General features: G+C 33.3%; 1 protein-coding gene across 1 annotated transcript in view; it reads right to left on the reverse strand.

Annotated features, from left to right (window-relative positions):
- The window catches only part of LOC123003981, a 13,143-nt gene extending 550 nt beyond the window's left edge, over positions 1-12,593 (reverse strand). Inside the window, exons 1-7 of the mRNA XM_044397073.1 lie at positions 12,451-12,593; positions 12,242-12,402; positions 7,815-7,951; positions 7,190-7,390; positions 4,550-4,887; positions 4,277-4,496; positions 2,503-3,989 (exon numbers count right to left, since the gene is read on the reverse strand). Of these exons, the coding sequence (XP_044253008.1) occupies positions 2,503-3,989; positions 4,277-4,496; positions 4,550-4,887; positions 7,190-7,390; positions 7,815-7,951; positions 12,242-12,402; positions 12,451-12,452 (2,546 nt within the window). The 5' untranslated portion in view covers positions 12,453-12,593. The remainder of the gene's footprint in view (positions 1-2,502; positions 3,990-4,276; positions 4,497-4,549; positions 4,888-7,189; positions 7,391-7,814; positions 7,952-12,241; positions 12,403-12,450) is intronic.
- Positions 12,594-12,623: the final 30 nt, after the last annotated feature.

The following is a 12,623-nucleotide window of genomic DNA, read 5'->3' on the forward strand; positions in this document are numbered from 1 at the left end:
AAATTATCACTCCTATAGATTTTTATCTTCTTATCAAAATCAAAGCTTACAAAATTTCCTATAAAAATGGTTCTTTGCATTTTTGTTGTAGGACTAACCGTAAGCGAGTTATAGGGCAGACAAAAAACATCAATTAAAAAAATGTGCTTTATCTGCATTTAAAACAGAATTAGTCTTGTAATTTAAAAAAAAAAACTGACAGTAAATTGAATTTACTGGGTCCAATACTTCATTAAAGGAAGGGGGAGTCACGAGGGTGTATAAATACAAACTCATCGTTTATGTAATTTATGCAGAATTTTCTGTAGAAGTCTATTTCTGCCTCAAAATTTCCTACAAAAATGGTCCTATTCATTTTTGTCGTAGGACTAACAGTAGGCTTCGAAAGTTTGGAGTTCACATAAAATTGCATTAAAAATCCTTTGCAACACATTTCATTAGTATATGGTAAGTATTTATATGTGTAAAGCGTTCTTCAACTAAGCTAAGCTGGTCTGCCTGAAAGGTGACTCGGGTGTAAACATTTAAACGGAGATTTAAATAAAAATTTTGGATGAAAGAGAGAATCAATCTGTAAGGGGGTTAAATGGGGTGTAAATGTTCAAACAAAGATATAAACATAAAATTCTTTAGAGGTGTAAAGGGGCACTAAAATCAGATTTTTCGTAAATTAGTTTTTAAAGGAATACAACGGTGTACACATTTAAAGGGATATAAAAACATTAAATTTAGAAAATATGATCCTTAGAGAGTGTAGAAGTGCACTTTTTAAATTCTAAGAAAATAAAATAGAGTTTAAACGCTTAAAAACAAAATTAGAAACATGAAATTTCGAATTTTGAGAGTGCAGAAGTGCACTAAGACGACATTTTATGAAAATCAATATTTAATATTTATCCATAAACATAGCCCATGCGAAGAAGAACGAGACTATTATAACTGAATCCTATATATAACATAGGTAATTATCTAGCTTTATAGAGTACCTAAGCCTACGGAATGGTTTTGTGAACGGGCTTTTTCCCATTTTATATCAGAAATACAGGCGGACAAAGTCGCAGGCAAATGCTAGTTCAGCATATAAGGATGACTCGGAAGACCCTCGTGGCACCTTCTAATAAACTGTTGGATCCAATACATTCAATTTACTGTAATCTTTATTCAAATCATCGATATTAAATCATCTATCTATTAATATTGTACTGAATAAGACTGTAATTTGGTTTTCAATGTTTAAGTTGAAGACGAAGATGCAGCATATAAGAACGACTCAGAAGACTTTATAGACTCTCTGATGAAATGTTGCATTCAATAAATTCAATTTGCTTTCAGTTTTTTCAAATCACAAAATCAATTCTGTTTTAAATGCGGATAAAGCACATTTTTTTAAATGATGTTTTCTGTCAGCCCTACCGGGTGGGGCATTGGTTACGCGCACTTGATAAATCGCGACTTCAAATTAATTAAAACTGGCGATATTTCATATACCTAACTAATTATTGATAGGGTATAATTTGAGAATTTTTCAAATTTTTTTGGATAATAAATGAGTCCGTAACAGTTTTGTGTGTTTTATGAATACTTTCTGTTAATTTACCTATAAAGTTTTTACACTAAATTATCTGTACCTGTCAGCGTATCAAACTTTGATATCACAATTTCAAATTTTGACTTGGTTAGCCAAATAATCGCTTTTTTTTATTTAAACACAAACTAGACCCGTGATTTATGACAAAATTGTATAATTTGCCAACAAAAGAATCATTTACTGGTAGCCGACCGCTTTAAAGGGTCTTTTTGTTGTAAACCTTGAAATCTTACCCAAACTGCAGTTCCCCATTGTCACCTAAATTTACGATGGTACAAGTAGCAGGTCATAAATAAAAATGATTTTCAAAGTTAAGATGGAAAATTTCGTTTAATTCAAAAAATAATTGGTATTTTTTTTCTAATTTTGTAAACAATTGTAGGAAGTGAATCTGCGTTGGTCAGTATAAAAATTAGAATTAATTTTTTTGGAAGAAAATTACTTTTATTTTTTTTTGGCTTTGTTTGTGAATGAAAAATTACCAAAAAATTAGAGAATGTACCTTACTAATGCCCAGGTAAGTGTGAAAAAATTCAACGATTTTATTTAATTAGAAGTGGGGATTTTCTTTTTGGGCGTAACGGATGCCCCATCCGGTATAACTCGCTTACAGTTAGTCCTACAACAAAAATTCAAAGGACCATTTTTGTAAGAAATTTTGTAGGCTTTAATTTTGATAATCAGGCAAAAATCGTTAGGGTTAGGAGTAATAGTTTCCCAGATATAAGCAAAAAACCAAAAAAAGACACCTTTAGCCCGCCACCTTCGGGGACTTTTTATATATGTCTACCCAAGAATAAAGAAACCGTTTAAAAAAAAAATCAACTCTAGGATTTTTTCCACCGATCGCCCTATTTTTGTCTAATTTGACTGGGCTATAGGAGATGTTTAAATGTGAAATGGAAACACTTTACCTGTGGGGGCAGTCGGGTGGATTCATCATTAGCATGGTGCTGGGTAGAGTTAGAGCTGGGTTTTTGGAGATTTCCATCCAAGTCACTGCAAAGTTGCCAATTTCTCGTTGCAAAAATTCAATTATAAAACTCCGAGAGTTCTTATTTTGGATCTTGCGATATGAGTACAGATTCCAACCCTCGGAAAACATCTCAACAACATCATCGATGTTTTCATAATAGGGACATATAATTCGGACGTCTTCAGTCCTCCCGGCCGGGTATACCAAAATCCGGTTTTTACTCGGACACAATCGCGAATCTCTTTTGTTGACTCCTTTGATTTTCAAATATATGAAATTGCTGAGGGAGTCTTCCGGTTCGATGAGCCACGGTTGGTGCAGACAGTACGCGTTTGATTGATTCTGTTGGTAGCTCTGTTCGTTTTGTTTCAAAGTTTGGGCGTTGTTCCGCACAGAAATTTCCCCACTGGAGCCTTTCAAGCGCCGACTTTTCCACGGATTTAAACAATTGCCGTCGCTCTGACTCGATACAAATTCATAATTGGCCTCAAAGAAGTAATTCCTGTAATCCTCGGTAATTTTCATCCCATTTACGGTGAATTTCACCACGACTTTCCTGGCAGTTTTCGTAATTAGCGTCAAAGGTTCGGAGAAATTACCACAAAGACAATCCCTAAGGATCTCCACTCCGGACCAGGGATATTCATAAATCTTCAAATTAGCAAACCCGTTCCCGTAGGACTTTATCCCGCAAACCCATCGCCCTATCTCAGGGTTATAAACCGAGACACATTCCTTACTCCCAAAACCGGCCTTTAAAAATGTGATTTTTAGTCTTTGTTGTTCATCTGATTCGAAGTGGTAACTGCACGTCAGGTCCTCCTGGCCTCCTCTTCCATATAAAAACGTTATTTTGGGCGAGTAAAACCTCCCGGTTGCTTCTTTCAACATCCGGTCACAAGGATTCCGGGAGATCTGCACGCCCTCTTGCGATAAATCGACAAACTCGTACCGGAGCACAAAACTGACCGGATACAAAACACTGCCATATCTAATTGAATGTGCAATTGTTAAATCAGAGCCTGACGAGATGTAGCTTTCTGATAATCCGCAAGGACGAGTCAAACGTGACGAGTTTTTTAATAGTGAGTGGTCACAGAGTTTGGGTTTGTCGTCTTTGCAGAACTGACCAATCAGAGGGACCGTAGACGACTTGATGTCGCCGTCCCATATTTGTAATTGGACGTCACACTCGCCGGTATTGAAATCGGTTAAACGTTCATTGGTCACGTGATATTTGATGAAACTTATCCAAATGATTTCTTTGGGGTGCCCCCGGAAATAGTAGTGACAGGTTGTATTCGGCGGAAGGGAATGTAGGGGGCTTTCTAGTAGGCCGGAAGAATTGTCAAATGTCGTTACTAAGAATTCACACTTTTTGCCGTGCTCGATGTACGTCGGGGATTCTTTATTCACATAAAAGACCTGAAATTATATAAAAAAAATATACAGAACCTACGAATTCAGATTACTTCGTTTAGAGAAAATAATTCAGTACTGTTCACTCTTAATAGCGCCTAGTGCTTTTCAATTTTATAAATCCCATCTGTTGGTATAGCTGTCAGTAGTATCTGAGTGACATTGACAGGTGAAAGACAGTCGCACCAACTTAATAATGGTTGTTAATTAGGTCACGTGCCGTTGTCATAATAACAGCCATATCAGCTTGTCATTTATGTCAAACAGTGTTTACATTAGTACGTGCTTCCCACCTCAATTTCGAGCTCGAATCCGGGCAGATACGATAGGGGTAGTGGGTGGAAGGGGTTTCCGAATGGCGAGGTGTGAAACTTGACTAACAATTCCGGTCCGCTGCTTATAATTTCCGGCACTGTCTCCCCGCTGCACAGGTGTGCCAACGTTGTAGCTGTTGGTCCCCATCCGTCCAAAATTTCGATATAATCTTGCATCATATTACACTGATCCCATATCCTGTAAAACGAATTTTTCACCAAAGGAGGTTGGCAACAGTGTAATGAATTTACCTCAAAACTCTGTCACTGTTATCAAACTTGGGTAAATGTTCCTTGTAGTGGAAATTCGGTTGTCGGACTGCGATAAGAGCGTGTTTTCCGGGAGGAACATTGCGTTCCCGGACTCGATAATGACAGCTGACGTTCCGAGGGTAAATCCCCGGATAATTAGGGGATTGGATGCGACACGGCCGACGTGAGCAGCCTTCCAATAGTCGGTCGCAGTAGGTTCCTGTGCTTAATTTGCCGCGGTAAGAACGTTGCGTTGCATTGCCGTAGCGGATACGGGCGTCGCTTAGTTTCAGGAATTTGTACGATAATTTGAACTCGAAGGTGTAGCCTGAGCTCTGCTACAAATAATGCAAAAATGGTTGGTTGGTAACACTGAAAAAATTTAACTGTTTTGTTAGGCTAATGGTAAACAAGCTGATTTTTTTTTATCTAAAGCAATAGGGTATAACAACTAAAATGCATTTTTTCTTTCTACTACAAAAAAAGACCTCAGGTTTTACTGAATTGTTTCATTTCCATATTATCTAAATATTTTTTGTATTGATATTCTATTTCCTATTTTTACTTTTGTTCAAGTATTTTATTCTCGAAAATTTTTAAACTTCACACAGGACAGAGATCAGTTTTTACTAAAACCCCTAATTTTCATAAAAAAAAGATTTTGTTAAAATTACTAAAATACTGTTTTACTGTTTTTTATACAAGTTTCATTTTTACATTATTATAATTCATAGGCGTCGGATTTTGAAATCATTACGAGACCGAATATCAAAATCATTCAAATTCAAATCAAAAAATTTGTACTGTTACTTTGCCAAATATTTAAACATTTATGACTATTTAGTATAGAAATACAGGTTGTTTACGGTCTTGGAATTGAAAATCGTTTTGGCAGTGGAAGAGTGTAAAAACAGTGTTATCGAGAAAAAAAACTCATGGAATTCTTACTTGGTACAAGGTTTGAGAGTCACTAGAATAATTCCTTTGTTACGATAAAATTCCATTGTTGCAAATGATAAGAAAATCGAACCACGCATTGGAAGAAAGAAGTTACGTCGTAGTTTTGATACTGTCATTATTTGATTAAAATCAACTTTACTTCTTATTAAAATTTAAATTCAAAGATTTTTTGTTTGATTACTTCTAAAAACAAAATTGTTTTCAAGGTTTGATTTGTATTTTTTCTGAGTTTCTTTCTTCAATGCTTTATGGCGAAGCACCCTTGTTTTAAGTTAAAGCAGCAGTTCTTTAACAAATAATGTAAAATTAATTATTACTTTTACATGATTTTTATTTTATATCAATAGTATTTTTTTTCTACCATGCATAACAACTTAAAATTTCAACCGCAAGACCGTATACCCTGGATACAAGTGGCCAAAAGTTCTGAAACAGTTTCATATTTCAAAATGTTTTTTTCTAGACTTGCGTTGATATTTATTGTTGAAAAGTTGACGTTTTTTTGATGCAGGACTCAATCTAATGGGTGTTAAATACAAAAATCACTCGATTTTCTGTACACAAAAAAAAAATAGTACGCAGAGTAAAAATGGGGGCGCTTTGAGCGCTCTAAACGATTTTAAATTAATTTAAATTTAACCAGTTTACTGAATGATTGAAAAAAAAAAAGCAAAAATGTTGAGCTTTACATTCTTAATAGGCTGTGAAAAACTGACGACAATTTTTTTAATCTTTAAGTATCCGTAGTTGGGCGTATTAAAAATTCGTTCACAACAAGCTCATAGTCACCCAAATTAAAAAAAAAAAACGTTCGTTACTTTTCATCACAACATTGTCTCTTCTAAAGGTACAATTAAAAAACAAACAAAAATTTAAAAAGGACGAGTATGAAAAGCAATTTTAGTGTAAAATATTGTAAAAAATGATAAAATGTAAATTGAAAAGTAACAGGTGTTTTTTGTGAACAAACCATCGCATTAAAAGTTATTAGACTGACATTTGACACCTCGCCGGGCGTATTAAAAATTGTGGTCCGTTCACAACACACTCATATCATCGCCAACTATGACGCCAAAATTAAATAAACACCCGTTACAATAAAGACAACCCAACAAACAAAATAATGATGAGTTAATTAACTCAAATAAAATTTATATTTACAAAAGACATTTCTCAACAATGGCAAAGTTTCTAAACAAAATTCTCTAAGCAATTGTTTAAATCATCAGAAGGAATATTCCTAATTCTCATACTTATGATTTTTCATAAATAAAATTTCAGAACTTCTTTTTACTGCAAAGGTCAAATCAACCATATTTTGGAAGAAATTAGAAATAATTAACTATTCCTAAAATCTTTATTATAATGCATGACTTGAGTCCACCCCTGTTTGCAATATAATAGTGAAAAACTACTCCAAAATGTAATTGTTGTTTCAATTTGGATTAAAATGTTAAAACAATAATAACCCATTTTATTACAAATTAATTTTGTTGTGATTAATTTCCCAGTGAGAACTGAAATCCAATTAATTTTAGTTTGTTTTAAGTTTTAAAATGAGTTAGCTCCCAATTTTATGCTAGAACTTTGAAAGAAAGTGAAACCTTGTAACAGGTGTTTCGTGGCAAATTGTATTTAAATGATTAAGAAAAATGATTAAATCAAACTGTTGCTGTTTACCTGTTGAGGGAACCGTTCGAGTCTCAGCGAAAGATTTACACTGGGGGTTTCGCTGTAGTACACTGTATAACCCCAGGCGCTTCCACACCATTTGCCACCTGAAGTCGGTCGATTTCCTTCTTTAATTGAAATAAATCCATCAGGGCATCCCTCGGTGGTGAACGACTCAAACGTTCCAACAGCAAACGATTCAAAAGTAAGCTAAACACAGAATATTAATCTCATAAAGCTTATTTATGACATAATAAAATGTAATGAGGCAAATTTGTTTACGATATTCGAAATTAAGCCGATAAAATTGTTTCATATTTCACCCAATTGGAACAGTTTTATTGCTCTAACTCGGATATGATTAAAATTAGCCTCGTTTGATTTATTACAGTGAAATGTAAAAAATCACGTTCCTCATTAGCGAGCAAATCGAGGGCAATTAAGATAATTTACTCGAGCTTTATTTAATAGTCTCATCCCTCGAGCTTCCTCCCCACATACACCCGCACTAAAAATAATTGGCTTTCCAATTTCATGCATTTGCGAGCGCATCAAGCCAATTAAATTTAATAATTCAGGCATCTACCCCTATGGAGTGATAAAATACCACGAATGGGGACATTAGTGCTATTACCTGAACGAGTTCGCCCAACACGCCGCCACCAGCTGTGAAATTGAGATAACACAAAAAGGGCATTTGGTATTCGGTAGGCCTCTTCACTTCCAACTCGTAAGTGCGGCCGATTTCGCCGAAATAAGTGGCGTTGCAAGCTAAACAAAGGGATAGAAAGTAGCAGAATTACAAATTGGATGTTGTTGAAACAAATATTGAATATTTTAGTACTTTCTCTGTTCCAAAATAAGTGTCCGATTAAGGAATTTTATTTGTTCCAAACTAAGTGTCCGATTTTATAAAAAAATATGCAAAATAACGTGTATTTTCACAACTAAACTTGGAAAAGTTCCTAACGCGTTACTTGAATTGAGGGTTCGGAACAAACTACATTGTGTTGGCCGCTATTCAAATTAGGTTTTTCTCTTTTTGGATAGTTTTTGTCATGACGAAATTAATCCGAATTTACCTTAGACAAATTGTCAGCGACTAAAAACCAAACTAACAATTTGTACAAAATTATGTATGTTTGTTTACTTAAATAGTATTTTAAAAAACAAGTGTTACAAACACTCTCGTTGTGTTACAAATGCACGAGTATCACAATGAGAAGTTGTAATACGCGTTTTATACAATTTTTTTTCTATTGAGCGTTTAAAATTGAATTTATTATTATATTTGACAGCTAAATTTTTGACATTTGACGTAATTGCTTGAAAATAGTTCAAATGCATTAGTTTCGGTGAAATACGTTGATCTACAACAATTTCTCAGTTGAAAACGACTGTATCCACAGTCAATGATGGTAAAAGTGTGTATAAAATGTTTCTAAAAACAGTGTCATACGCAAAGTTGCATTTTACACCGAAATAGAAAAATATTATTTTGACATACACATTTCAAATTTCAGAGGCTAGAAATTTACTTCTTCTTTCTTTATGTAGATAAATAACTACTGATATCGAGAGATCCAGATAATTTGTAATTGAGTCATCTTTGGATCCAGAAACGTATGTCTGTTTTTGAACACGTGAAACGTCAAATAAAATGACAAGTTGAATGGCAAAAGTAGCTGGAATAGGACCGTTCTTTTTTATGTTAAATCATAAATTTAGTTATTAAAATCATCATCTTTTTGATCATGCCATTTTACCTTTCGACTTGTCATTTTATTTTACATTTCACAGACATATGTTTTCGGATCCAAGGATGACTCGATTACATATTATCTTGATCTCTCGATACTTTTAATGCCATTATTTTAATAATTCATAAATTTCTGGAACAACTTAACATTAAATAAAGTTTATCGTTTCGATAGTTATTAAGGTATAGCGCTGATCTGATTGGTGTAACCGATAAAAATTTATCTAACGATAAAGACACTTATTTTGGAACGGAGGGAGTAGAATTAATTATTTTTTAAAACATGCAAAACGTTCATAAAATATGCAGGGTCAAGTTTATATATTTTATGATATCCATAATTATATAATCTGACAAATAAAACTTTTCAATAAAATACAGTGAATTTCGTGATTAGAAGTTAGTATAGGTGACAGAACTGTCACTACTAATTACCAACTAAACAAAATGTATCAAAATGTTTTTTGCTTAAAATCGATCATATACCCTGTGACCTTTGTAGAATAGGTATACGAGTAGGTATAACCAGTCTAATTTTAGTCAAAGCATAATTAACATTAGCAAAAACTCGGAAGGTTCAATTATCTTTTCCGTAAATAATTTATTCTGGTTCCGTGATGCACCATAAAAAGTTGGTAAAATTTGTGAAATAAAAAGTGATTTAAAATGTTATAAAAGTTTGTAAATTGTTTTTATATTAACCCTAAAGAAATAAAATTATGGGTAAGATTAATCGAGTTTTATTCAACATAAACTTTTAAACGAATAAAGTTCAATTTAATCTCTGTTATGTATACAGTATTTCATTTTTATTATGCTAAGCGTTTCTTAATTGAACTTGGGAGAGTTTTAAAATTTTGTAAGTATTATTGTGACGTTTCATGGGTATTTAAACCCAACTGCGATTTGTTAATACTTCACAGAGGAAATATTCCAAAAATTTCAAAAATTTATTAATATCGTAAGAATTTGTGTTCCATTTTGAAGTATTCCGTAATCACAGGAAATTTAGTTTTTGTTTGTAAGCTTTATCGATTTATGAAATAAACGATTTTGTTATTTTATCAAACAAATCTGACGAGAAAAAAGGACAAACCAAATATTGAAATTTGATCAAACTTTAATAAATGTACTCACGAAAAAATCGACAAGGCAGAATTATTATTCTCTAAGGCGTGTATTTTGTGCGATCCAAAGTCAACATTTGTTTAGAAATCAAACAAAGAGTTTGTAAATTGCTGATAAAATTTTCATATCAAAATATAAAACGTAATTTGCTAAAAAAGCGAAAACATTGTCAAAAGAATAATGAAAGGAAATTGAAATTTTCAACGAAATAATTAGTAATTTTTTAAATTATTGCTGTATAAAGAAGGCAAAATAACTCAACTTGTTTTATCCGAATCTTTATAGTTTCTGAAAGGTGTATACATAGAAGGTGTAATCTACATTTTAGTATCTTTTGAGTATTTAAATGGAAATCACCAAGTCAAAATTTTGGTGAAAAAATTGGTAGCAGTTTATCTCCACAACCCCAAATTTTGTTGGTTTTTGATTTTGTCCCTAGAAATTTTCTTAAAAAATTATGGCTATGTTTTCATGTTGAGATGTTGTCAAAATATTGACTTTTATGAATCTTGTGTGCCTGTTTGCCCTTTAGAAGCGTTATAAATGAATACATGAGAACAGACAACATTATCGGAGGTCTAAAAACAGAATTCTAATAAAATTGTAGGCAAAAATGAGCTTCTTGCTATAAACATTTTAATGAAAAATGATGTCTATATAGAAAAAAAAACGAAACAAGCAGTATTACGAAGATAGACAATAAATTTTGTGTAATTTATCGAAATGAGCACGAAGTTGAGACATGTTCTAATTTCTTTTCTCGCTTTAGTTTCAAAATTGTTATTTTTTCAACTGGTTCCTCAAAAACGGTGAAACCAGACACTAATTCAATTTTGTTATTTCTCATTCATGTTTATTTTGTATTCTTGTCGATTTCTCGCTAAAATTAGAGAATGTTTAACAAACCTGCAGTATAAATTGCGTCTAAATTTTCACGATGGTCTTTTTCTGACTTCTGCTTGCACACTTTTCGTCTCAAAATTTCCAAAAACTGTGGCGATACCGACTTTGTCCTCGTTTTTGTGTTTTCGTCTCTAAATTTTCTTAGACGATTTTTTTGTTGACGTTTAAAGACATTGTTTTCAAATTAAATCAAGAACCGAAACTGCCAACTTCTTTTATTAAAATTACCATGAATGAATTTGCTAGTGGTGCCAACGTTAAGACTGTTTGACATTTCCATTTAAATAAAAAACCGACTTTACTTGATTCCAAAGTTTGCATTGGTGACATTTGAAGTAATACAATTTCGATGGTATTAACAACAAAAATTGATGTAAAAACACATACCAGGTGAATAAAAAGTATGGAACCAAGCGTTTTTTCGTAAACTAAGCACTTTGCGAAAAAAATAATTAGTGTAGCGTAAAGTACAACTAAAATGTGACGATTTATCGAAAACTAAAAGAAATTTCGAAAAATGTTATTCTTGATAAATGGTCACATTTTAATTGTACCTTACGCTACACGAATTATTTTTTTCGTAAAGTGCTTAGTTTACGAAAAAACGCTTGGTTCCATACTTTTTATTCATCTGGTATGTTTGTTGGTAAAGTTTAAGACTGTGCGTCAAATTTAAATTTATTCGGCGACTAAAAGTTTCTCTATCTTGGAAACTATAAACATTAGAGTAAGGTAAGTTGAGTTATTTTTGCATCTTTTGTCCTCCACTATCACCTATTAAAATTTCTGCACCTATATTAAAATCACCCTGTATAGTGTTTAAATAAAAATTTTGCCAAGTACAAAGTGTATAATGTGAGTTATGACTCGTGTGAGTTGGAGAGACCCAACTTCCCCAATTTTGAAAATTTATGAAGCGGACGGATAGTAACGAACTCAATTATAGTTACGCTTGAACAGTTTTTGTGACTTAACAACCCCAAAAACTGCTGACAAAATGATTTATCCAAATCCCTAACTCCAAAGAAATTTTCTCCATTCATCGCTACATTAATCAGTTTTTATGCAATGTGCAAAAACGTGACAGGTATTCAAACTTACTAATCAAATTTTAATTAAAACTTTTATTCCGGAAACACGATATTGAAAACCGATTTGCCGGGATTATTACCCTGGAGCATATCGTAATTATTTTGTTTTCATTTCGAGGCTCACGTAATGGTATTTAATAACGAATTTTTGGTGAAATAGATTTAAAAAGTGGTACTTACGCGTGCAGTAGGGTAATTCGTCGCTGCCGTCGGTACAGTCTTGCAAGCCATTACAGAATTTATTGCTCGCGATGCAATTGCCATTATTGCATCTAAATTCGGTCCTTTTGCACTGTTGTGTACAAGCGACCAACATCAACGTGGTCGCAACTTCCCAAAACCTAAAAGCCGACATTCGTTTTTCTGTGTAGTAAAATAAAACTACTCACATTATGATTCCGGGTGATGTTTACGCATCATCGAAACTCCTAGAGGGTGTTTAGAGGCGTCGACGGCATCGTCGAAGCGTCGATAAAACAATAAAATACGGCAATAAACCGATTAAGACTGTAAACATTGAGGTGCCGGGCAGAGCTTGCGATCGTGGTGCGCATCGCTACGC

Source organism: Tribolium madens, unplaced genomic scaffold, assembly GCF_015345945.1.
Source record: "Tribolium madens isolate multiple individuals breed KSU strain unplaced genomic scaffold, Tmad_KSU_1.1 Scaffold_1;HRSCAF=32;Tcas5.2_LG8, whole genome shotgun sequence".
Classification (NCBI taxonomy): Eukaryota; Metazoa; Arthropoda; class Insecta; order Coleoptera; family Tenebrionidae; genus Tribolium; species Tribolium madens.